General features: G+C 40.0%; 1 protein-coding gene across 6 annotated transcripts in view; it reads left to right on the top strand.

The window, feature by feature from the left end:
- The window catches only part of SUCO (SUN domain containing ossification factor), a 42,684-nt gene extending 27,103 nt beyond the window's left edge, over nt 1–15,581 (top strand). For 4 of the 6 annotated variants that reach the window (XM_049809299.1, XM_049809301.1, XM_049809304.1 and 1 more), the window contains 11 exons: nt 791–882; nt 1,627–1,692; nt 4,500–4,574; nt 5,038–5,134; nt 6,208–7,374; nt 8,266–8,353; nt 9,696–9,800; nt 11,565–11,719; nt 12,080–12,171; nt 13,411–13,466; nt 13,627–15,581. In XM_049809299.1, coding sequence (XP_049665256.1) covers nt 791–882; nt 1,627–1,692; nt 4,500–4,574; nt 5,038–5,134; nt 6,208–7,374; nt 8,266–8,353; nt 9,696–9,800; nt 11,565–11,719; nt 12,080–12,171; nt 13,411–13,466; nt 13,627–14,073 — 2,440 coding nt within the window. In that variant the 3' untranslated portion in view covers nt 14,074–15,581. The remainder of the gene's footprint in view (nt 1–790; nt 883–1,626; nt 1,693–4,499; nt 4,575–5,037; nt 5,135–6,207; nt 7,375–8,265; nt 8,354–9,695; nt 9,801–11,564; nt 11,720–12,079; nt 12,172–13,410; nt 13,467–13,626) is intronic. The other 2 variants (XM_049809300.1, XM_049809302.1) reach the window with 2 other exon arrangements.
- The last annotated feature ends 6,826 nt before the right edge of the window (nt 15,582–22,407 follow it).

Here is a 22,407-nt window from a genome sequence, read left to right on the forward strand (position 1 = left end):
ATATTTGCAGAGGAGGTGTTAGGAAACAGGAGCATGAGCAGTCTTACACGAGGACATGAGCATTTCAAGGCTGACCAAGCAAAACAAGGAACAAGTGGTGAACTAAAAAGAGCAGGTGTGGTGAGTGCTTTTGGGATGCTGCTGTGTTGCATGGCACCCCGGGTACACACAGTTAGTAGTGCTTGGAATATCTAAATCAGAACAACTGTGTGTAGTTCAGAGAATAATCAGCCTCTGCGCTGCTCCTCAAAAACAATTTTAATTCTCCTGTCAAATTTGCGTCAGGATTTGAACCTGGGAACTCTAGTGTAATAAGCCAAACCATATTTTCCATTGACAAGACTGATTTAAATTGAATTGATTTGATTTTTATTTTGGCAGAGCAGGTCAAACAATATTGTATGCAAGTATCATAAGATACTCCTAAAGTTAGTCAAATTGAAGCTGAAGAGGAGGCGTAAAGAGCTCGTGGAGAGCTTAAGATGAGGAAAGCTAGATATGAGTTCAAGTTTAAAAGGAGGAAAAGTCTCTTTGGAATTACTAGAACTAAAAACAGGATCTTGTTTTGGTATAGCACTTGAAAGCTTGCAGTGGACTTTGTGGATACAAGTTTGAGAAAATAAGCATACCTGCTGCTTAATCTTGGTTAACTGAAGGCAACTATTGCTTATCTAATTTATTTGGTACATATTATATAAGGTTAATATTGCTAATTGAATTATCAATTATCAAAGTAACTACATGACTAATAGACTAATATTGGGGTTTTATTTCAAAACTTTGTTCATAGGGTATTTGGTACTAGTATGGTTGAAGAGTATGAAGAAATAGCTGATTCTCAGTATCAGTCTGAACGACAGGAGCTCTTTGATGAAGATTATGGTAAGCAAATAATTTCTGCATTTTTAGCCATTCAGACATGTCTTGTGCTAGTCTGGTGGCTCATCGTTTCCTGCATCTGATAAGTGATTTGACTGCTAAACTTACTTTTAGTCTTGTGGACAGTATTTTAGGTTTCTGGGCTTATCTAACAACCTTTTTAAGTTTTAAACAATGTGTTGTAACTACTTGGAGGGTTACTTTAAAATGCTAGTAATAAGCTCTGTTTCACTTGGCAGGCTAGGCATTAATTTCTTCATGTGCTGACAGTAGTAAAGGATAACTAAAATAATCAAGAGAGCTCACATGATACAGCTTTATTCTTAGTGTCTGTAGTCCATTTCCTAGGCTTGTTTGTATGATCAATGCTGCAAGCAACTGGGAAGGTGCTTATTTTGGCTTGCAGACTTTGTGTTTAAATAAAAAAAATATGAAAATGCCTAGCTCCAGCTGTCATGAGGAGGAGGGGGGGAAAAACCCTATACAAAGCTCAATGAGCTGTTTGCTGAATCTATGTCATGAATCCTGGGGAAACTGAAGCTTGAACCCTGAATCGCTTTGGTTTTCTCATTGCTTGGAGGTTGGTATTTTGGTATGTAATTTCTGACCTTTAACTTTATTTCTGTAATTTTATTTTCACACTGTCAAGCTGACATACTTGAATGATATGTTAAATCTTGAGGTTTATTTTCTTTGCCCATAACACGTTTAATTTTGATAGTCATAAGTGTTCTTCTTTATACCTAGATTATCTATTGGATTACAATACAGGGGAAGAAAAATCTTCAAAAAATCTCCTTGGTTCTGCTACAAGTGAGTATGATTTATTAGGACAATTATTGCTGTGCTGAAACAAAATGAGCTAATTGAAAGTGGAATGTCATTTTGTCATGCAACAGCTGCAACTTTCATATTTTTCTGCTGAAACAATTTATTGTGATTGCTATTTAATTGCATAGGAATAAATAGTAACAGTTTGAAGTTGGGGTATCATTCTTAAAGTGTTCTAAAAAAAGAACTTTTCCAGTTCTAAGGATCTGTATTAGTTGGAAACTTTGCTTTCTGTGCTTCAGGATCCTGAGCACTTAAATAATATGAATATTACATAGGGCTATAAATAACCAGTACTAAAGTGCTGTAGAACCTTAATTATTCAGAACTTGGAAATCTGTGCTTAATTAAGGTGCCTTATAAATAAGAGGCAATATAAAGATTTACTTTGTAGAGCTTGAAAGGAAGTCATGAAAAACACTGTTCTGAGAAGGCTCTATGTAAATATTGTAGCCTCTATATTCTTCATAAGAGCTGTATATTTTTTTTGAGAGTCCTAATGGTTCTTGACTGTTTCTTGTCACTTTTCCATTGGGAAACTTCCAGGTGTGGGGTTTGTTTGGCTAAGAATACTTGAATATTGAGTTTTAATGGTATTCTTAACTGCTGAATTATTTAGGAAAGTATTAGCTGCCACACAATTTCTTCTAAAGAGCTCTTACACTGTACCACTCTTCCTTGTGTCCCAGTTAGTGAAGATTTGTTACTGTAGTGTAGATTTGCACTCAAATGAATGCTGTTTGGTCTTAGGCTTTCCTTTCATCCCATAGTAGATCAGAGCTGCAGAGTTCTTTGCTACTATTGCCTAGAATGTAGTTGTCAGGAGCAAAAAGGTCATGGCTAGGAATATTGCACAGCTTAGTTAAGTTTTCAAAGGGGAAATAGATAGAGGAAAGGCAGTTTATTTCTAAATGTTAGCTTCTTATAGATGAGAGAAAGCAGTACTTCTTCCCTGACACTGCTTATCTCTTATTTCTGACTTTGAAAGTTTATATCTTCAAGCTGTCTTGATGAGGCATATTCACATGTTCTATGTGCAAGTGGAGTATTGCAAGTTTTTTTGTTCACTGTCTGAAAAATGCAATCGGTTTTCTACTGTGTTTTTAGAGTACTAAAGCTATGATGAAAAAATTTGGAACACCTATTATTGATAGTGCTTTAGAAAGACAGCTGAGCACTGAAACATTGCAGTGATTATTTAGTTGTGGCTGGTGGATCTTGTTATTGAGACCTTTAATCTCTGGCAGGGTAGTCAGTGTTCCTTTTCTGAAGGAATACTGAGTTTGTGGGTGTTGGTTTTTTGTGGTGGTTTTTTATATGTGCATGCTTGGACAAATGTGATGGACTTCCATTTTGCATTGTTTGTCTTGGACTGATACACACTGAGGAAGAGGGTCCTCTGAGTAGGAGGTAGTGGGCCTCAGACATTTGGTCTCTTGTGCTAGTCTAACCTGTAAGGGTAGCTCGCTGTTCTTCCTCCTAGCATTCTCCTACTGGCAGGCTTCTATACCAACTCTTAATTCTCCCTCTTTTTCTGCTTCTCCATCAATAATAAGCAGCCATTCATACTTCAAGTTTAACATCTTTTGTTTATCACAACTTCTCAAAGAATACAACCCCAGAAGTAATGTCATTCAGGAATGTGGTTTCTGATGTGTTTTGGAGGCAAGGCAAAACCAAGGTCCTGAACAGAGCTTCCTGGAATCTAAGAAATTTGTCATTACTACTAAAATGCCTCTCTAACTTTATGAACTTATCTGTGACCTACAGTATAAGTGTATGTTGGTGGGTGTGGAAAAAATGGGCAAAATTGGGCCAACTTTTATGTGTTTACAATAAGGTGCTCTTTCTGTGTTCCTAATCTGCTAAATAAGCCTGGCAATGATGTTTGTTTTCAATATCAAGACCAAAGAGTTAGCTGTATCTAATATATGTGCTGATATAGAGCAGACCCTCTTTGCATTTACTTCTGTGAATTTTTGGGGAAAAAAACCTGTTCTTAAAACTGGTACTTAACAGATCCTTAAAAAACCCCATAGATCTAAGCCAGATCTGTGGATATTTGTTAGGGTTTTCTTCCAGTTGCCTTGACTGATCTAGATTGCATTCAAGTAACAGATTGTAAAGTGTAGATTTTCTTCACCAAATCTTAAAATATTTAGAATTGTTATGTTGCAGCAGTATCAGAGCCAAAAGCAAGTTTTGGGATTAAGGAGGGAGGTATGCAAAATGACAGAGAGTCCAGCTTGATTTGAATGAATCTGTAGTTTTCTGTGTTGTCGTGCTGTGGACATCCTGTGTTCAAAGGCAGAACATGTCTTGCTCATTTAGCAGACATTTCTTGACTCACTTTTTTAGTGCTATTATGACAAATGATCCAACCTGTCTTTGTTAGAGCTCCTCTGTTTGAGTGTTCAAACTCTAACATTCTGGCTTGGGACCTTCCTCACATGCTCAGATTGTCAGAAAAAATTCCATGCTTAGATATTCTTCTGTTTGTCTTACTGTTCCTTGGTTTCAGTGGACTAATGATCAGTGAGTACTTCACTGGTGTTAGAAGGTCTAGCTGGTAAAGGTTAGATACGGGTTTTAAAACAGAGGTTCCTAGCTTATAAATGTATCTTTTAAAAGCAATAGATGCATCCCGTGTAATAGAACAACGGGATTTCTTTATGTCCTTATGCTGCTATTTGTTTCAAGCAAGTGTTACAAAACAGCAGATTGCTCAGTGGTACTAATATCTGGGTCCTCTGAGTATCTCCTCTTTGAGTAGTTGTTTTCTCTTTTAGATGCTATCCTAAGTATGGTGAATATTGCTGCTAATATGCTTGGAGCCAAAACTGAAGAGTTGTCTGAAGCTGAAGGTATTTTTTTAAGATTAAAAGCATTCTGGAAAGTTTTAATTTCTCTTTGTTATTTTGTTTAATTTTTGTGAGGTGTTGGATGATCTATGTTTAAATGACCTTTTTTCACCTTTTATGGCATATCTGATTAGTGCCATAGAATTCTTACCTTACTGACTGAAAAGTAGAACAAAGACACCTAATTGCTGAGGACGGAACTGATACAAAGTTAACAGATGTTTGTTCAGCTATATTTGGACATCTTTACTCTCTGTATTACCCAGCTTTGGTTGTAAAGTCTTAAAGTGCTGCTTCTTCCAGGAAATATTTTGAGACTGTCCATAACATCTTATACATAAACTGTCGGTAGCACTTTTATTTGGTAGTGCAGCTAATAATCTGGAAAAAAACCCACCACCCCAAAATTCATTGAAAATAAACAGTTCTCAAATTCTTACGTTCACATTTTTAATCCTTACTACAGCAGGGAACAAAAGTGTGTCTGAAAATGTCACTGCCACCCCTGCATCTTCAACAGCTGCACCAAGACTGCCTGAACCAACTCCTGTTCCTTCACCAGAGTAAGTGATTGGTGTTGTGTGGGTTTTTTTTTTTCAGTGTGTCCCTAGCAGAGACTAACATGCACTAGTCTCCAGTCTTTGGTAGTAGAATGCCCAGATATAGCACACTGCCTTAAACAAGTAAAAAGGCAAGTATTTGGTGAAATCTGTAGTATGGTAATGCACTGACCAGGGAAATTTATTGCTTTAGTTACTGTTTATAGCTATTTCCATTATGATATGGATTCTTTTAACATGTGACTAAATGTCAAAATGCATCACTAACTTTCTCAATTGTTTGTATTACTTTGTTCAAAAGAAGTAGGAGGAGTGTTTTGCTGCTCTTGGCTGTTGCAGATTTCTTGGGTAGAAACTGACTTAATGTTCTTTCAGGTTTTGCAGGTTTTCTCCTGCAAGGGAGACTAATTAGGAATGTAAGTTGTATTGCTGAAACTTCAGTTAAATTGTGTTGACAAAAATTCTGGTTTAGAAGCTGTATTTTTTTGCTAGGCTTTCCTTGATGAAAATATGTATGCAAAGATATGGAATTAGGTTGGGAGGAGGAGTTGTATATAGATATTCCATGGGTTTTTTTCAGTTGATTACAATTGTTTAGAATTGACTTGGACACTTAAAGCTGAGACTGTAGCTCTTAAATTTTAAGACATGACCTGTGTTACAGTTAGTGGTTTTATGGTTTCCTAGCACTCTGAGAGACTGAGGAAGGTCAGTGGAAAGGCTGTGATTCTTGTATTTGCATTTGAATATTGCAGCAGAAGAATAAGATGCTTGCTGTGTAAGAACTTAGTGGTATTTGAACTGGTGACTTTTTTCAGGGGTAAGGGAAGGGGCAATATCTGATTGAGAAGGCTTGCTGTTTCAGAAGCAATGGTTGAATTAACTTGTTTGCAAATTGGGATTGAAAAACACCAGAGAAAATACTAACTTACAGAATTTCTGACTGTATCCAAACTGGCCTTTGGTCACTGAAATAAGCTTTGCTAATTTTCTAAAAGATCCTACTTTTGCAGTCTTCCAGAGCAGGCATGTAAAACTGTTGAAGTAACATCCTGTCTTTAACTCTTTTATTGTAGACTTGTTACTACAGATATTCCACAGATAGATAAAGAGCAATTAATTGTGGATTTGACAAAAGAAGGTCCTATTGTTCAGCTAGTACAAGAGTATGAAGAAGATACAAGTCAGTCAACGGTAACCTTGCTGCCCAGTGATGATCAGGAAGAAGAAGCATTGGCATGGTTTGAACTTGAGACAGAGAAGTATTGTTATGACATGGCAACAATATGTTGTATTTCCACCTTTTCAGAATATCTGTTTAAATGGTGTTCAGTTGCAGTAGCCATGCATCGGCAGCGTAGTAAAACTGAAGGTAAACAGGGGCAGGGTTACTCTGCTGATGTTCAGCAGCCACAGGCAGTTCTGACTGAATCTATACATACGTCAATAGATGAGCCTCTGCCTGAGCAATTAGACAGCAAAGTTGAGAGACCGTCTGGATCTGCTGTTGCAGTTGACTTCAGCAGTGTGGTCCATGAGGAGATGAGTAACGAGACCACAGATTCAATTGAACTGGAGCCAAGCCATCCTCAAACTGTCTCTCAATCCATCCTCTTAGAAGTTACTTCTGAAGTTAAGCCATTGCCAACAACAGATATGGTGTTGGAGCCTGCAAAAGAAGATGCGGACCTGGTAGCACCAAGGGTGACTCCCCAGGTGGATATACCTGAGATCAGTGCAGAAACAGAAAAGGCTGAGAGCTCTGTTGTAGAGGAAAACTATGTAGCTTCCGAGACCAGTGCACCCACTGAGGTAAAGGAGATGAGCACAAGAGAGACTATTGCTACTCCAGTGATTTTAAAGCCTGCAGAGACTGTTGTGCAGCCTGAATATACAGTGGGCATGTTAGGCAGTGATGCTGGGGAAGGAAAGGAAAGCACCCCAGAAGTGCAGAAACCTGTTTTGCCTCCTGTTGAGCCTTCTGTATCTGCCGAAACAAAGGAGGATGATCAGGCATCTGAAGAAGCTTTAATGGCAATTCCAGTCGCTGGGGGACCACAGAGAACAGCTACAGACTTCTATGCTGAATTGCAGAATTCAACAGATCTAGGCTATGCTAATGGAAATCTTGTTCATGGATCTAATCAAAAGGAGTCCGTCTTCATGCGCCTTAATAATCGCATAAAAGCCCTAGAAGTAAACATGTCTCTCAGCAGCCGTTATTTAGAAGAACTTAGTCAGAGGTAAGTCTGAGAAAGACTGGTAAGTCTACCCTATGTAAACAAGATTTTAGCCAACTATACAAAAGAACATACACATACAGAAAGTGGTACAGTGGAAGAGGAGTATAATGTGAATCGCAGCATAAAGCCTTACGGAAAACTGAAAAAAGTACCTAATCCTAGGCAGCTACTGGAGACCTAGATGTCTGCAGGTGGCAGGGGTTCCCTTTCTGTATTTCAGATAAAATCACATTTAGTTTGTTTTGAGGAATACTGCTGTGGGATTTTTAAAAGGTTAAAGTGTTGCCAGGATGTAAGCACTAATCCTGTCCATAATGCTTTCAACAAAAGGGCACGTCTTCCTGTGGCTGTTAAACTGAATGACACAGACCTACAATGCCTTCTTTACTGAATTGATTGTTTCCACTGAAATTACCATGTTATCTGTAATAACTCCTGTTGGAGAGGGAACCAAGAACTTCTGTGAGGGATATATGTATATTAGTGTTTATCTGTTATGCTCCTTAGCCACAGGAGAATCAGGAAACGTACCCATTTCAGAATTGGTTCCAAGCAAGTGGCTCTTTATGTTTACTGTTGTGTTGTCTGTCTTGGCAGTCAGTCTTTGCAGAGAATTCTCCATAGTGAATTCCAGTAAATTGGTGCTAAGCTCTAAGGTATTGAAATAGATTTGACTAACCTTGGGAAAAAAACCCCACAAAAAAACCTATAAAGAGACACATCTCTGTTTTATGTGTGAAACTTAAAAGGAAATACCACTTCATGTTTAAATAGAATTTTTTGGGGCAAAGAGAAGTTTTCTGCTGGCATAGTTGTGTTTTCTGAAGACAAGTTTAGTGCTGAGGAGTTACATGAACTAGAATTTCAGACCTTTATGTTCTTTTGTTTTAGGTACCGAAAGCAAATGGAAGAAATGCAGAAGGCTTTCAATAAAACAATAATAAAACTTCAGAACACCTCAAGAATAGCAGAAGAGCAGGTACAATTTGTTGGAGTACTTAAGTGTTTTCCTAATTAGGAAAGTTTACTTTTAAAGAGTTGCAAGGGGGTGCAGAAATTCTTTCAACTGAATATTTTTTTAGCTGCATATCTGCCTTTGAAAAGCATCCCTTCCATGTTTCCAATTTTTTCTCTAATATTTTTAGAGATGTTCACAGTCATTTTAAAATAAAGTAATTTCCAGCTCTGTTTCCTGATTTTTGTGTTTGAAGAAAAAAATCAGTTGTCAACTGTAGTGGCTAAAACTCTTAAATGTCTTTGTCAATGAAAAAGTTAGCCAGGTCATTTCCAACTCTTGTTTCTTGGTTGTAGCTGTGCTGAAAACATTTTTTTAACTTGGTTTGTTTTTTATCTCTGATTTAAAGTATAGATAGACAATTGTCCTGATGCTGCTGAAGATACTAGTCTTTAGAAAGGGAGAGGGGCACAGTAATGGCTTATGCCGAATTTGCATTTAGAAGTGTAGTGCATGTAACAAAAGCTTTAGTTCATTCCTTAAAATGTGATTTAAGGAAGTGGGAGCTGAAGGAGGTTTCCCTGCTCTGCCATCCTTGCTTTCCTGAGCAGCTGTGAAATACAGTGCTGCCAGCAGTGCTGAATAATCACTATGCATGTGGCATAGCAGACTTAATCTCAAATTGTCTGAAAATTTGCAAAGTGCAGTCCCAGGCCTGTAGTTTGCTCATGCCATCAACAGTGAAGAAAATTGCAACTTCCCTGAGATCATATGCATGCTCTTTTCTGCTTTTGTTTTTTTTAATAGTATCAAATGCTGGTCAGTTTGAGGTGCTCCTCTTGGTTAACCTCCCTAATACTCTGCTCACCTCTTGTAATTTCTCATAGGATTAAGAATCCTGTTAGGGCCCTTTCTGGGAAGGAGATAAGCGCAAAGGACTTGTTCCTGGCTGTCTTGGGCTCCTGTCATTAAGTGGCTGGCTACCTGATCCCAGAACAGAAGCTGTGCGTCAGCCCTTAGACTTGAGCTCTGCCTGGTCATCTGCATGTGTATTTTGTAACATGGCAGTACTTAAATTCCTGATAGTCATTGCGTGGAGCTGGCTACTTAATCTGCCTTTAATGAAGATAGCAGAAGTCACTGTAATGAAATGCCTTTGGCATAATATTACAAAACGTTATTTGATAAGTAAAAAGTTTGATGTTTCAAATGTTACAAAAGTTGTGTTGAAAACAATGCTGAATAGGTTGTGTAGCTACAAAATGCCTGGCTGTGTCAGATAGAATGCTACTTTGGTACATGTGAGAGTATATCATAGTGGGAACCTGACAACTAAATATCATGGCCATGACTCTCTTTAATACAGGATCAGCGACAAACAGAAGCAATCCAGCTGTTACAAGCACAGCTCACCAACATGACACAGCTAGTTTCTAATCTGTCAACAACTGTGGCGGAGTTAAAATGTGAGGTAATTATAATTCAGCAATATGGCATGAGAACTCAAAGGAAACAGCTGCGTAAACATATCTTAATTTGAAGAGGCCTGGAGTCTTTAAATGAAGCTTTTCATTTGACAAGTTGTCTGTAGTGTTGCTTTCAGCCTACTTTAGCAGCTGGCCAAGGGAGGGGAGGAGGAAAGTTTGAGTAGCTTGAGCTGTTTTGAACAGAGCAAGATTGGTAGTGTTTTTTACTACAACTTGACTAGCCCCATGGTTGTAGTCTGAACTAATGATAAAACTTAGAATAGCTTAATATCTCAGCCTTCCTGTAGTGCATTGGAATTGATACCATTCTGTGAAATGATTCTTAATGAAATTAGAAGACTAACCACTGACTTTGATGTGGCAGTAATGGGATTTGTCGCACGTATAGAAAGTTTGACCTGTCAGAGGGAATGGTAAAGTTCATGCTTCAAGAACTACTCTGGCACTTGCTGTGTTATATAACCAGCTGTATTGCATGGCTTTGTTACACAACTTCGGTAAAATGGGATGGCTTGCAGTGTCCAGCACTTACATTGTCCACTGAAATATTAACAGACTGTTGCCATAGGAGGTTTAGTGTGCAAGACCATACTGGCCACTGTTGGAAGTGGGCCGTAAGAACAGATGAGTATGTGGAGGGCTGTGCTCTTAGCTACTGAACGGCAGGCTCATGTGACTAGGACAACCTTCTCGTCTCCCCTCTGGTTATTGTGATCTTTCCTGGCAACAGCATTAGGAACATGTTCTGTGAAATGCTTACGTTATCCAGCTTGGGGTTTCAAGCAGTACCATAAACATGATCCTTTTCTTGTGCATGTTGGTGAAGACATCTCTTGAGCTGTTTTCTAACACTTAGACTCCTTCTTTGGTGCCTGGCTGGCTAAGCTCCTGTTCATGAGTGCTGTGGTTTTAACCAGGATTTGACAGGTGATATCAGGGTATGTTAGATGAGTATCCTGGAATTTGAACACATGGCTTTCCCTGAACTCAGCTCTGGTTACCTGAGTCTATTAGTCTGAGACGTTTGCCTGTTACAAAATAGGAAGTTGTGTACCTTGTCTTTTCTAAAGTTTCTGTGTGACTTCTAAGATCTCTTAGTGTGTTTAAGATAGAGATTTTTATAGAAAAACTGTGCAATTAATTTTTTAAACATTATCTGCAAAATACCCTTGGATTTCAACTTCCATGTAATTCCAGTAAGCTTCACCTGTCAATCTTCAGAAATGAACATACTCAAAAAAATGCTTCTGCTAGGTTGTGAAATGGAAGACTATTCAGAAAGACAAAATCAAGTGAATATAATGGTATTCTGTGAAGTACTGGAACGTCAGCTGATGGAAAGCATCACTATCTCACAAAATTGAGATAGTATTACATGCATGCCAACTGTAAAACAGAAGTTACTTTTAGTACACTTTCTTATGGAAAGTATATTACTTTCAGATAGGTTTGAATGCTCTTTGCAAGGGGTGGCTGCTGCTTTAAGTTATGGTAGTACCATAGTCAGTGAAATCTTGTCCTGTGTTACCAGCTAGTGGTTTTCAGCCTTCAGTCCTTGAATGCTGTGTAACCAATAGACTGCATCAAACCTCTGCAAAAGTACTCAAATTTGAACGAATGTTTAGTGAAATTGAAGGAAAGAGACTTGAGATAAGTCTATTATGTTCTCTTAAAGAATTTAATATTTAAAACACAAGAATAGTAGTATCATTAAATTATTCTTTAACAACTGTATCAAATTCTTCCAGGTTTCTGATCGGCAGACCTACCTTGTGATTTCGCTGGTTCTCTGTGTCATTCTGGGCTTGGTGCTTTGTGTGCAGCGGTGCAGAAGCACTTCTCAGTTCTGTGAAGATTACCTCTCAAAAATTCCCAAAAGTAATCACTACCCTAGCCCCAAAAGGTAATGTATTTATGTTTGAAACGTAATTGTTCTTGCAGCTTTTAGTGATATTTCCTAAATCTGCTGGGACTGGCACATCTGCTTTAATTCTGAGTCTTCTTTCTGCAGACTCAAAATTGATAGCAAAGAGCCGTTACTGCTCTGTAGTAACGCTCTCCTAGGAGCATTTTGGGGCTACTCCACTTAGCATGCCTTGATAGCTTGTTACAAATACAGTACTGTGTCTTTTTGCCAGACTTTCTTGGGCACCTCAGCAAACAATTTTGTCCTTCTGCCAAAGATGTTTCTTAATGTAAAATGCATATGACAAAGTCCTGAGAAAAATGTTTTTAAAAAAGCTTTGTGGATTTTGTTTCCTAGGTGTTTTTCCTCCTACGATGATATGAATTTGAAAAGAAGAACTTCTCTTCCACTGGTCAGATCGCAGTCTTTTCAGCTAGCTGGTAAAGAAGGTATTATTCACATACTGTACATCTAGTCTCTCATGTTACTGTATCAGTGCTGTACAATGTGTGTGTTACTGCAAGTGTATGAAAATGGAATTGCAGGTTAATATCAAAGTACACTGGATTATAGTAGTTTACGTATACATTCTGTCGGACAAGGTGGTTCATGAACAAATTACCAGATACTCCCAGAACTGTGCTCAAGTATGCTAAAATATGAAATGTAGTCTTTGCTATAGTTTTACTCTACAGATGTTTTCTTGCAGTTAGTAGCAATCCATGCAGGCATTCAGGTCTACAAAGCTATGAAGCTTGCAGAAAGTGGCTTTTCTAAAAAATTTTTTTTAATGCCAGACATGGGCAGTCTGAATGCCATCCTTCTCAAGTCCTGATAGCCTGTCTTTGAACCTTGGCAGATATTTAGGATCCAAATTTATCAACTGTAGTAAGAAAATTTAGACTGTTTATGTTGGCTTGGGTATGAGAAATGATCTGGTCTTTTCAATATTCATGTTACATTTGGGACAACTGAATTTTGATTTTTTAGGCCATCATCAACATGCAAAACCAAAAGCATTGCAGATTATAGTAACTACCAAGTATGCAGCTGACACTGCTTTTCTGGGTGCAGCAAACTTGCTTCATGGGTTTTTGTACTGTGAATAAAACTGCATGAAAACTCGTGAGTTGAATTAGGAACATGTTGCAATAGAGACTAGGTAAGGCATAGACTACTTTTTTGCAAAACCACACTTTTTCCAAATTCTCTCCTGCTTTGGCATGGAAGAATGATTTACAAAGCCCTGATGGAGGAATGCCAGGCTGGTCTCATGTCAGTCTGAACATCTGTGTCCTTGATAGGTACACACACTTCTAGTATCTGTCCTGTCATGGGCAGGCTGCACCTTAAACACTATTATATTGGTTTTGTTTTTGTAGAAGCTAACTTTTGCTGACTGTTGTTCCTTTTCCCTAAAAGATGTTCTTTGCACCTGTCTGATGGCCTAATCTATCAGGATGTCAAGTGTTTTCAAGTGTATATCACTGACAGCTGCCATGGCAGCATAGGGGAATTCCTCTGTTGACTTCACTTTCAGTGTTCATGTGTTGTACCTCCATTAACCTGTAATGGGAGCAAAAATGTGTGCCATAAGTGGAATATTTTGTCACACTATTTATTGATAATTACGTTGCTCTAGAGCTGGCAGTGTCAGGACTGCTAAATTTATGTTCCCTCTCTTACAGTAGATCCAGAGGACCTGTACATTGTAGAACCCCTGAAGTTTTCCCCAGAGAAGAAGGTACAGTGGCTGTGGGAAGGGCAGACTGAGATGAGCATGTTTCTGCCTGCAGGTGGTGCATGGCTCAGCTGCTCTTCCCTGCGCCGGCTCCTAGGCTCGGTTTTTATGCTCTGCTTTCCTTCCAGAACCTAACTGTTTCTCTTCTTGCTTGTGGTTTCAGAAAAAGCGTTGTAAATACAAAAGTGAAAAAATAGAGACTATTAAGCCAGCAACAGAGCCTCTGCATCCAATAGCCAACGGGGAAATTAAAGGAAGGAAGCCGTTCACAAACCAGAGGGACTTCTCTAACATTGGGGAAGTTTATCACTCTTCGTATAAGGGTCCTCCATCGGAAGGAAGCTCCGAAACATCATCGCAGTCTGAGGAGTCCTATTTTTGTGGCATTTCAGCATGTACAAGTCTGTGCAATGGACAGACCCAAAAGACAAAAACTGAGAAGAGGGCTATAAAACGAAGACGGTCTAAAGTTTCAGACCAAGGGAAGCTCATAAAAACTTTAATACAGACTAAGTCAGGGTCAATGCCAAGCCTGCATGACATAATCAAAGGAAACAAAGATATAACAGTGGGAACACTTGGTGTCACGGCAGTTTCTGGACACATCTAAAACTAGCTGAACTTCTCAAACAGGAGAGTGTTTGTTCATTTGAGAACAGTCTGTGGTATTCTGTGGGAGGATAGTGGGAGACGAAGAGCTCAACTAATTGGAAAGTATTCAGAAATTTGGTTTCTGCCTTTTTAAATAGATGGGATTGTGTCAATCTTGGCTATAAGCTGCAGCTTTACAAGGCTGATAATTTCCTATGAGAACAGCTTGGGGGGAGGGAGGGCAGGGTTCGTTTTATAAAGGTTTTTTTTCACAGTTCCTGGGGCAGAGATTTTTTGAAACCCAGTTTGTTGGGTGGAATAGGGATAAAAGCCTAATCCTCTTCCTTTAGCTTTGTTCCTATTTCTTGCACCTTCCCATATTTATGTGCCTTTTGTCTATTTATAATGCCACTGGAAGAGGGGAGATACAATTGTTTGTCATTTGATTTATTTTGTAATTTCTCTAGCTTTTTTTGAAGATGCAACACTACAGTGCTGTAAAGGGACATGTGTTGGCCTTCAGCTGGACTCAGTAATGTGGACTGGATACTGTAAAAATACTAATAGATGGACTTGCCTGACTAGATTCTGGTTTTGCAAACTCAGTTGAGGAAAATATCTCACTGGAGGTGGTAATCATGTTTATTTCCACCTTCAGTTACAAATCAGAGCTGTAGTCTGATGTACTAAATGAATGACAGTTGCTCTTTAGGATTTCCTGTGTACGATAGGATCTTAGGCTGATGAATGCATTTGTTATCTAAATTGCCTGCTGTAGTTCTCTGAAGGAAGTGAATGAGGAATGCTCACTGCTTCTGTGCTGAGAGTTCAGGAAAAAGCTCAGCTGAAGGATGTGAGGGTGAGCTGGTGCAGCTGGGCCGTTCTCCGAGCCAGCTCTGGATGTGTTGAGTTTGCAAAGCCTTGAAGTCTGACCAGTCAGGCTGGTTCGAAGTGGGTATTTCCGTAACGTTTGCTTTTGTATTGGCTAACAAATGTGCAGTGTTTGTATGGTTGGTATTTTCATATCCAAGTGTTTTTTATTTTGACTGTGATTGTATATTTGGATACTATAGGATGTGTGATTGCTAAAATGTTGAGTGTGTATCTGAGTGAGTGGAACAAAAGGTTATTCCTTTTGACAGGTGTTACAGGTTCACGTTGTAAAAAATAAGTTAACTTATTGAGCACTTTTAGTGGTACCCTTTTTAACAGATCTAATGCCTTTCCTGGGTATTGTATGTAATGTGACTTATTTAAAGCCTTTGGGTTTTTTTTGCTGCTTTCTCGTTAGTTTATGAATACTTTAAGGTGATGTACTTTTGGAGTTGATCTGCACAATTAGCCAGTCAGAGCACATGAACCAGACATGTTGAACATGAATTCAGAAGGGTTTCAAATCTGGATGAGGAAAATACATACCACCTGAGTGCAGCATACAATGTTGTGGAACAAGAGTATGTAACTACAGAGCTGTAGTGCCATTAGAAACTGTGAATTTCCAAATAAATCTGAACACTTTGTCTTTAATTTACTGGCATTTTTCCTTTGAAAATGAAACTTGTGGCTTAAATTCTTTGAGAAGGACTACTCTTCAAATGTCAGTCTAGGAGTAGGGCTGGGGTCCTTTGGGCCATAATAAGGAGTTCATAAACTTGTCAGCCTAGATATGTTTGTCTATTTTAAAAAAAGAAAGGGGTGGGATGGGGAGAGGAAGCTGAAGGTTGAGTGGTGCTTTGTCTCAAAGTTCAGGAATTGTGGCCATGTAAAACTGCTAGAAAAGTTTCCAGCAGGTGTCAGTTCACGTCTTGACCTGGGGGATCCTTAGAAGTGGCAGCTTTCTGTGAGAATGGCTGCATGAAATTACCTCTTCGTACTCAGAGCTAAGGTTTATGAAGGATATAAAAGGCCATTAAAAGAAAATGTTAGATAGTCCTTTATAATTTCAAGCCAGAGTTTTCAGCTTGAAGTTTGCCCCTTACTGGTCCCTTCCCCCTAACTTATTTCTAGCAAGCATAGCAGTGCTGCATGCAGCCAAGTGCCAAATTCACCTGCTGTCTGGCATCTACTTCTCTTGTCAAATGAGACCTCCCAAACACTAATTTCTCACTTGAGTGTTGCAAGACTTTGCTTCATCATAGGGCTATGATTTAAAAAGCAGTTGAATGTGGGTTTTGCTGGGAGGGTGGGATGTTTTTGGGGTGGGTGGTTTCTTGGTGGTGTGGGGGTTTTTATTTACTGGCTGCCTTCTTTTGTAGGAAGCGTGCTTTCCTTTACTGCCCTGGCAATCACTAAGCTGTTCTTCTCATCGGTAAGAATCAGCTGAAGCTGGATATGGCTGAATTCTTAGAACAGCCCATCTTCACTATCTGGCTATAAACCAAAGACTGACCTAGAATATGCTGATAGGTGTAAAATGAGACCAACTGAGTCGTGATGCAATACACAGGCAACAAATATATGTCTAATGGGGGTTTATTTTTGCTTCATTCTAGCTGGCATGTAACCATTGGATGAAAGCAAATTTGGTTATGAAACTGAAGTTAAACCAAAGATGGTGGTGGTCATAAATATTTATCAACTATACACTGGGAGCATATGGCTCTGGGGCAAGGAGGGTTGCCTTTCCTGGAAGCAGTGGTTCTGTGGATGGCCAGAAGCTTTCTTCCTCGTCCTTTCCTGTTTTGCTGTAAGGGACAACTTCTTACTTTGTCCTGTGTACATTTGCTTCCTAGACTGGATTACCCCACAGCACTGGTGAGCAATCCTTGAAGATCACTTGGAAATTACAGTTGAGGAATTGGCAGCACTCCTCAGCGCTTCCTCATGCGAGAGGAGTGTATTGTGTTTGTTTAAAAGTGTTCATGTATACATCCCCATTCTCTCTTGGGAAGGTGATACTTAGCCTTGGACTGAAATCTCTTTTTGCTGATGCTCTTCTGCTGATATGATCCTTTTTATACCTTAGATGTTGGTAAGTCTGAGTAGGTTGCGCATGTTTAAATTCCAAGCATGTGTTCAAACTTCCAAGTTAATAATTTCAGGTGTGAAACTAAATGCCTTCTAAAACAGTCCTTTAATAGCCTGTTCTCTCTAGGCATTTTCAAAATTGGGCATGACTTAGATCTAAGGAGTTGCTGCATTTTGTGGAAAAATATCACCAATAAAGCTTGTCACGTAATGAACCCATGGGAAACATGCCATGGGAATAATGCATATCCTAAATGGACAGAGCAGAGCTCTGTTTTGAGAACATGGCTTGAGGCCACTTGGCTTCAGATTCACACTGGAGATGTGGCAGATGCCATAGATGGTAGATACCAGAGGGCCAGAAACTTCTCACTCATGCTCCCATGTTTCAAGACTGTTTTGAGAATGCCTCATGGCATTCCCACTTCTGAAGGTGTACCCCAAAATCAATGTAAAGACTAAGTGATGGCATGGGCTGTGTAGGTTCACTTTCCTGGAAGCTACTTGCTGTTCTGAAGAAATGCTGCCTCAGGGCTCTGAGTCAACAGGAGCTTGTGTGAATTCAGCTGGTGTGATAGGGAGCAAAAGTATTGTGCACTGTGCAGACTTTTCTAGTATTTTAAGTATCTGGCTAACAGAAACTTCGGTTATATGGTGAAAAACGTCTGCCTAGTTTTTTCCTGCTGGGTCAGTGGAGATGGCTGTTGGCAGCAATGACTCCTGTGAATAAAGCACATCTATCATGGAGTCACTGCTGGTGCGTGTCAGCCAAGGAGTGACTTCCATATTCTCTTAAGTATGTTACCTAACCATTTCAACTATGTCTAAGTCTAAACTTTCCAATCAAAGCATAGGTTATACTTCAGCCACTGAGAAAACCAGCATCTGAAGGAACCTACGGAACTGATAGTGCTTCTGGCAAACTCTATTATAGAGTGTTCTGGCAGTAGACTGGAGATCGAACCACAGCTTCCGCCTGCTGCTGCCTTGCTCCTTTTAATTATTTCTAACCACTTTTTTTTTTTAGAAAAAAGGCTCTTAATGTCAAGTTCTTGTTGCTTAATGTTTTCCTTTCATGTGGGCTCTTGAGTCATTTTTTACTTCCAGTGTTATTAATGTCACAGTGACTCTAGCTTTCAAAATTTGATTCTTTGGTGAAATCAAGTCCCTCTTAAATCAGTCATAATCTTTATGTAGAGATAATTTCTAATGAAGGCAGTTTATCAATCTTGATGAATTCCTGTGGTGGTACAGATACTTAAAGGGAGGGCCTAGTCAATCTTGTGCTATTGTATAAAAAGGTTGGATAGTTGTTCGTGTAAAATACCAAGAAGCCAGCATGCATATGCAGTAGTGATGACTGCATCCTTGCAGTCCTTGGGTGGGCCTTGAGCCCAAGGTCAAAAAATATTTAAGCAACATGAAGATTTCCATGGGAGGATGGATAGCCACAAACATATGCATTGTATAAGTGAATTACTAGCCATGTTTGCCAAAATAAGATATTTAGGTTATATACGTTAAGCATCAGAGTGGAAATCCAATATTTTTAAAATATGCAAACTCTACCAGCTGTGTGGTATTGGTAAGTAGAGAACTCGAGTATAAGGTGTCTTTGTGTGGCTTCTGCTTTTGCCAAGTTAGTGTGAGATGAAACAACATGGAACAGCTTAGCATGCTTCACTTATTAAGGTACAAACATGTTCCACTTCATTTGGAACAATTAAAGTGTAGAGCCCTGACCACAAAGTGCTGTGGGTAGGCATCAAGCAGTGTGTGTCTCATCTCCTGGAAACCCTGAGTGTCAAACAGCATCAGGGACTGCTGAAGACATTACTGGGGTTTGTAACAGATTGAGAAGAATTAGTGTTCTGAGAGCTGGTTTAGGTAAAACGTGTTAGGAAAGGATAGTGAAACTCGTGAATCTCTCACGTATCCCTTCTCCAATTTAAGAGTAGTAATTTTAAAAGAAGCTTTCTGGAGCCTTGCTGCTGTCTCTCATGTTGGACGTGTGGGCTGGGAGCTGCAACTGGTCTTGCCCATGCTGCTTTTCATTAGAGTCACTGATGAAATCATAGATTAGAGGTATGGCTTTTGGTAGGGAATGGAGATGAAGTTAACTCTGCACTTTGTGGACCTAGAAAGGGAAAAGAAATGTTTGCCATCTTGAGGCTTGGGGGTTTTTTTGTTAGATGTGGTGGCTAGAGCCTACATCCAGCTGCTGAGCCCTCTGTGAACTCACAGCAAACAAGAATTCTTGCCTGTGATTTTTTTTCCCAGAAAAATAAAGCAGCTAATGAGTATCTTCTATTAGTCATAATTTGGCATGGTTACTGCTGAAATGTCAAGGTTGTGTGCATTGCCTGTGAAACCACCTATAGTTCAAAGTTAAATCCCAGGAAAGTCAGCTGAAGGTCCCTCAGAGTTTCGGTAAGTTGGCTGATGTGGGTTACTGGTGTCAGGGTGCTTGTGTAACGAGATGGGCGCATCTGGTGTGGGGCTCTCTGTATGCCAAACTGATGCTAGAGGGCCTGAATTTGCTCAGTAACACGGAGCTCAGGTGTGATCCTGGTGGAACTCAGTGTCTTGGGGTAGATCTCAGTGGGGCAGGGGGTGTTGTTGGGTATTTTTGTTTGGTTGGTTTTGGGGTTTATTTTTGTTGTTTGTTTTTATAGGCTGAGAACGGCTGTTCCCAAGAAGGAATAAAACTGTCAAATACCAACTAGGCCACGTTGGCCAGTAGAGCCAGCTGGCGTTTTCCAGGGTCAAGGCTGGCTTTATGCTGGCAGCCTGGGGCAGGGCATGGATCCTGCTGAAGGGCTTGTGAATGCAATTCTTGACCGTCACTGGGAAACCAACGTCTGCATGTTCACTGTGCTCTTCCTCGCAACCTCTGAGCAGCCACACCACCTTGTTCCATTTTTCTCCCATGACTAATCTATTGTATGTTATGAAATGACCTGCTTCTTTCTTTCTTGGATGTTCAAACAATAGATCCCATTACCTCATAACCACTATACCTCATTTCCTTGCTCTTATTACAGACATGAAAGAAATAAAATCTTACTCTGCTACTTTCAATTCTTCCTCTTTTTTTCTCTCAGCTGCTTTGGCTCCTTCCTTGCTTGGATACCCTCCTGCCTCAGGTTAGAGCCCTATATCTCTTCTGCTGAACCCAGGGCTGCTGCCTGCTTGTTGAGATCATCATGGTGAAGGAGAGAACAAAGTGCCTTGCTCACTGGAAGAAGGCCATATTAAGCACTGCAATGCCAGGCCAGAACCGTTAGAAATGGATTTTGAAACCTGCTCTTGAGTGTGAATATGTGAATGTCTCCCTTGTGAGATGGTGGCACTGACATGGCTTTGCATGTGCTGTAAATGCTTCTAGCAAAGTGAGCAGTTGTTGAGGAAATGAAAAGCATCACCATTGTCTAGGAAACTGAACTGTTAAAAAAAAATGTAATAAAGAAATTACACTAAGGTGTCAGTGCTAACTGCAAAGGCTGGGTGAGTTCTGGTGTCTTCCACTCCCCTCAAAGGCTTCAGTGGATAGAAATGCTGCTACCTTTGGAGGCAATTCTCACAAGCATCCATTCCAACGTTCAGTTGAAAATCCATGTCTTTTTTGCACAAACTTCTTCAGCTTTGGTTCCCAGTTAGTGGCTCCCTGGGAAGGTTTTTTCTGTGAGATTCAAGAGCCCTCTGCTGCTGGAAACTGCCCCTTTTTATATGGGTTTTTCACACACCGTCCCTCCCTGCCCATCTTCTCTTGTATGGACCAAATTGAACGCCTGTGCTGTCTGGCAGTTACGGCAACTTCTTCCTGAGCCTCTCTGAAGCTGAATGTAAACTTGCAATGTGGGTTCTGGGACCGTCTGTAGCTCCTATGGGAGCCCGTGGGCTTTCCCTGCTGGAAGCTCGTGTCCAGCTGGGTAGCTTTTCTATGAGTTTCAGAACTGTTCTTTCTAGGATGTTATTTTCTATCTAAAGAGTTTGATCTGCAGTCTTTGTTTCTAGACTGCTTTTCTTCTGATTGAATTGTCGTCCTCATTGTTACTCAGGATCTCTTCCTAGTTATTTTAAACTGCAAATATTGCTGGCATAATATTTTGCTTGGGTTTCTCTGGATCTGTGATAAAGGTTTTGAAATAGCACTGTGTTGAGGACAATCCTGGTGGAAAATCAGAAGCCTTGTCCTGGAGGGTGCTCTCAGTTACTCTTTCCACTGTACCCATCAGTAAGCGTCAATGGGTGCCATCTCTTCTGCCAGCTGTGGCTGATCCTTACTGGGTTCTCAGTAGTTGCCTCTCCTGGCTCTGTTGGCACGCACATTTTATTTAGCCTGGGACTGCAAAAGGTTGCTGAAGCTGTTAATATCTCGGGCTAATGTTTTGAATCCTTTTTTTTTGAATGCAAATAATTCTCAACTTCTTCAATTGTTCCTGGGTGTAATTTATGCAGCCCTGTAGGCTTTCAATAGTTGCTTTTTAGCATTTCCACTGGTCGCTAGTGTAATAGGAAATACTTGTTAATTACTTTCAGACAGACACATGTCTGACTCTGTCCAGAACCTGATGAGAACCTCTCCTACGCAGTGGTTCGTGCTTATGGTTGTTTTAAAATTTTATTTTCTGTCAAGTATTAGATCTGGATCATTGTTCAAGTCCTTCTTTCTTTGGTATATTTCAAGCAGGTTATCCTTTTGTCCTTAATTCTGCTGATACAAACTTTCAGCTGCTGGCTGATTCTCTTTGCTGTCAACATAAACTTTAGAATAATAGCGTGTGTCGTTAATAAGAGCTCCCACCTCTCCTTTGGGCGCGAGGTGGGGATGGCAGGGGTTCTTCTGAGCAAATCCTCTTTTTCTGTCTGTGGAACTGTGACTCATTTTGTTTTTGGCAAAGGGGACTGATTCTCTGATAAAGGATGTGGAAGGTGTTTCCATTTGAAAATATTCCCTCCTGTTCCAATGACATAAGGCTGCTGAAAACAGTGTGTGCATCTTGCAGGCTGGGTGAAGGGGGGGATAGGGAGGCAGGAGGACAAAAGGGGTGTCGGATTTGTCTGTCTTTTATGTCCTCCTTTCCCGCCCAGCTGTCCTTGCCCTGTATTTTAGGAGAGCTCAACCTTGCCTAAATTCTGGCTCTAGGCCTTCTAGCAAAATAGATTCTGTGACTTAAATGTCTACCTACAACAAATTGTCCCACTATTATTTCAAAAGCCCTGTTAATATTGTGTGTCGCTTGAGCAATAGGAAGCCAGCAGAACACAGACCCTGCAGACATCATGACGTGCTACACGCACAGCCCCATTTGCTGCTGTCTTCCAGCATGTATCATCTTGGTGATCTCTGAAGGTGGTGACAGGGGAAACAGAGAATGTGACA

The sequence above is a fragment of the Accipiter gentilis genome, chromosome 8 (assembly GCF_929443795.1).
Source record: "Accipiter gentilis chromosome 8, bAccGen1.1, whole genome shotgun sequence".
Lineage (NCBI taxonomy): Eukaryota > Metazoa > Chordata > Aves > Accipitriformes > Accipitridae > Astur > Astur gentilis.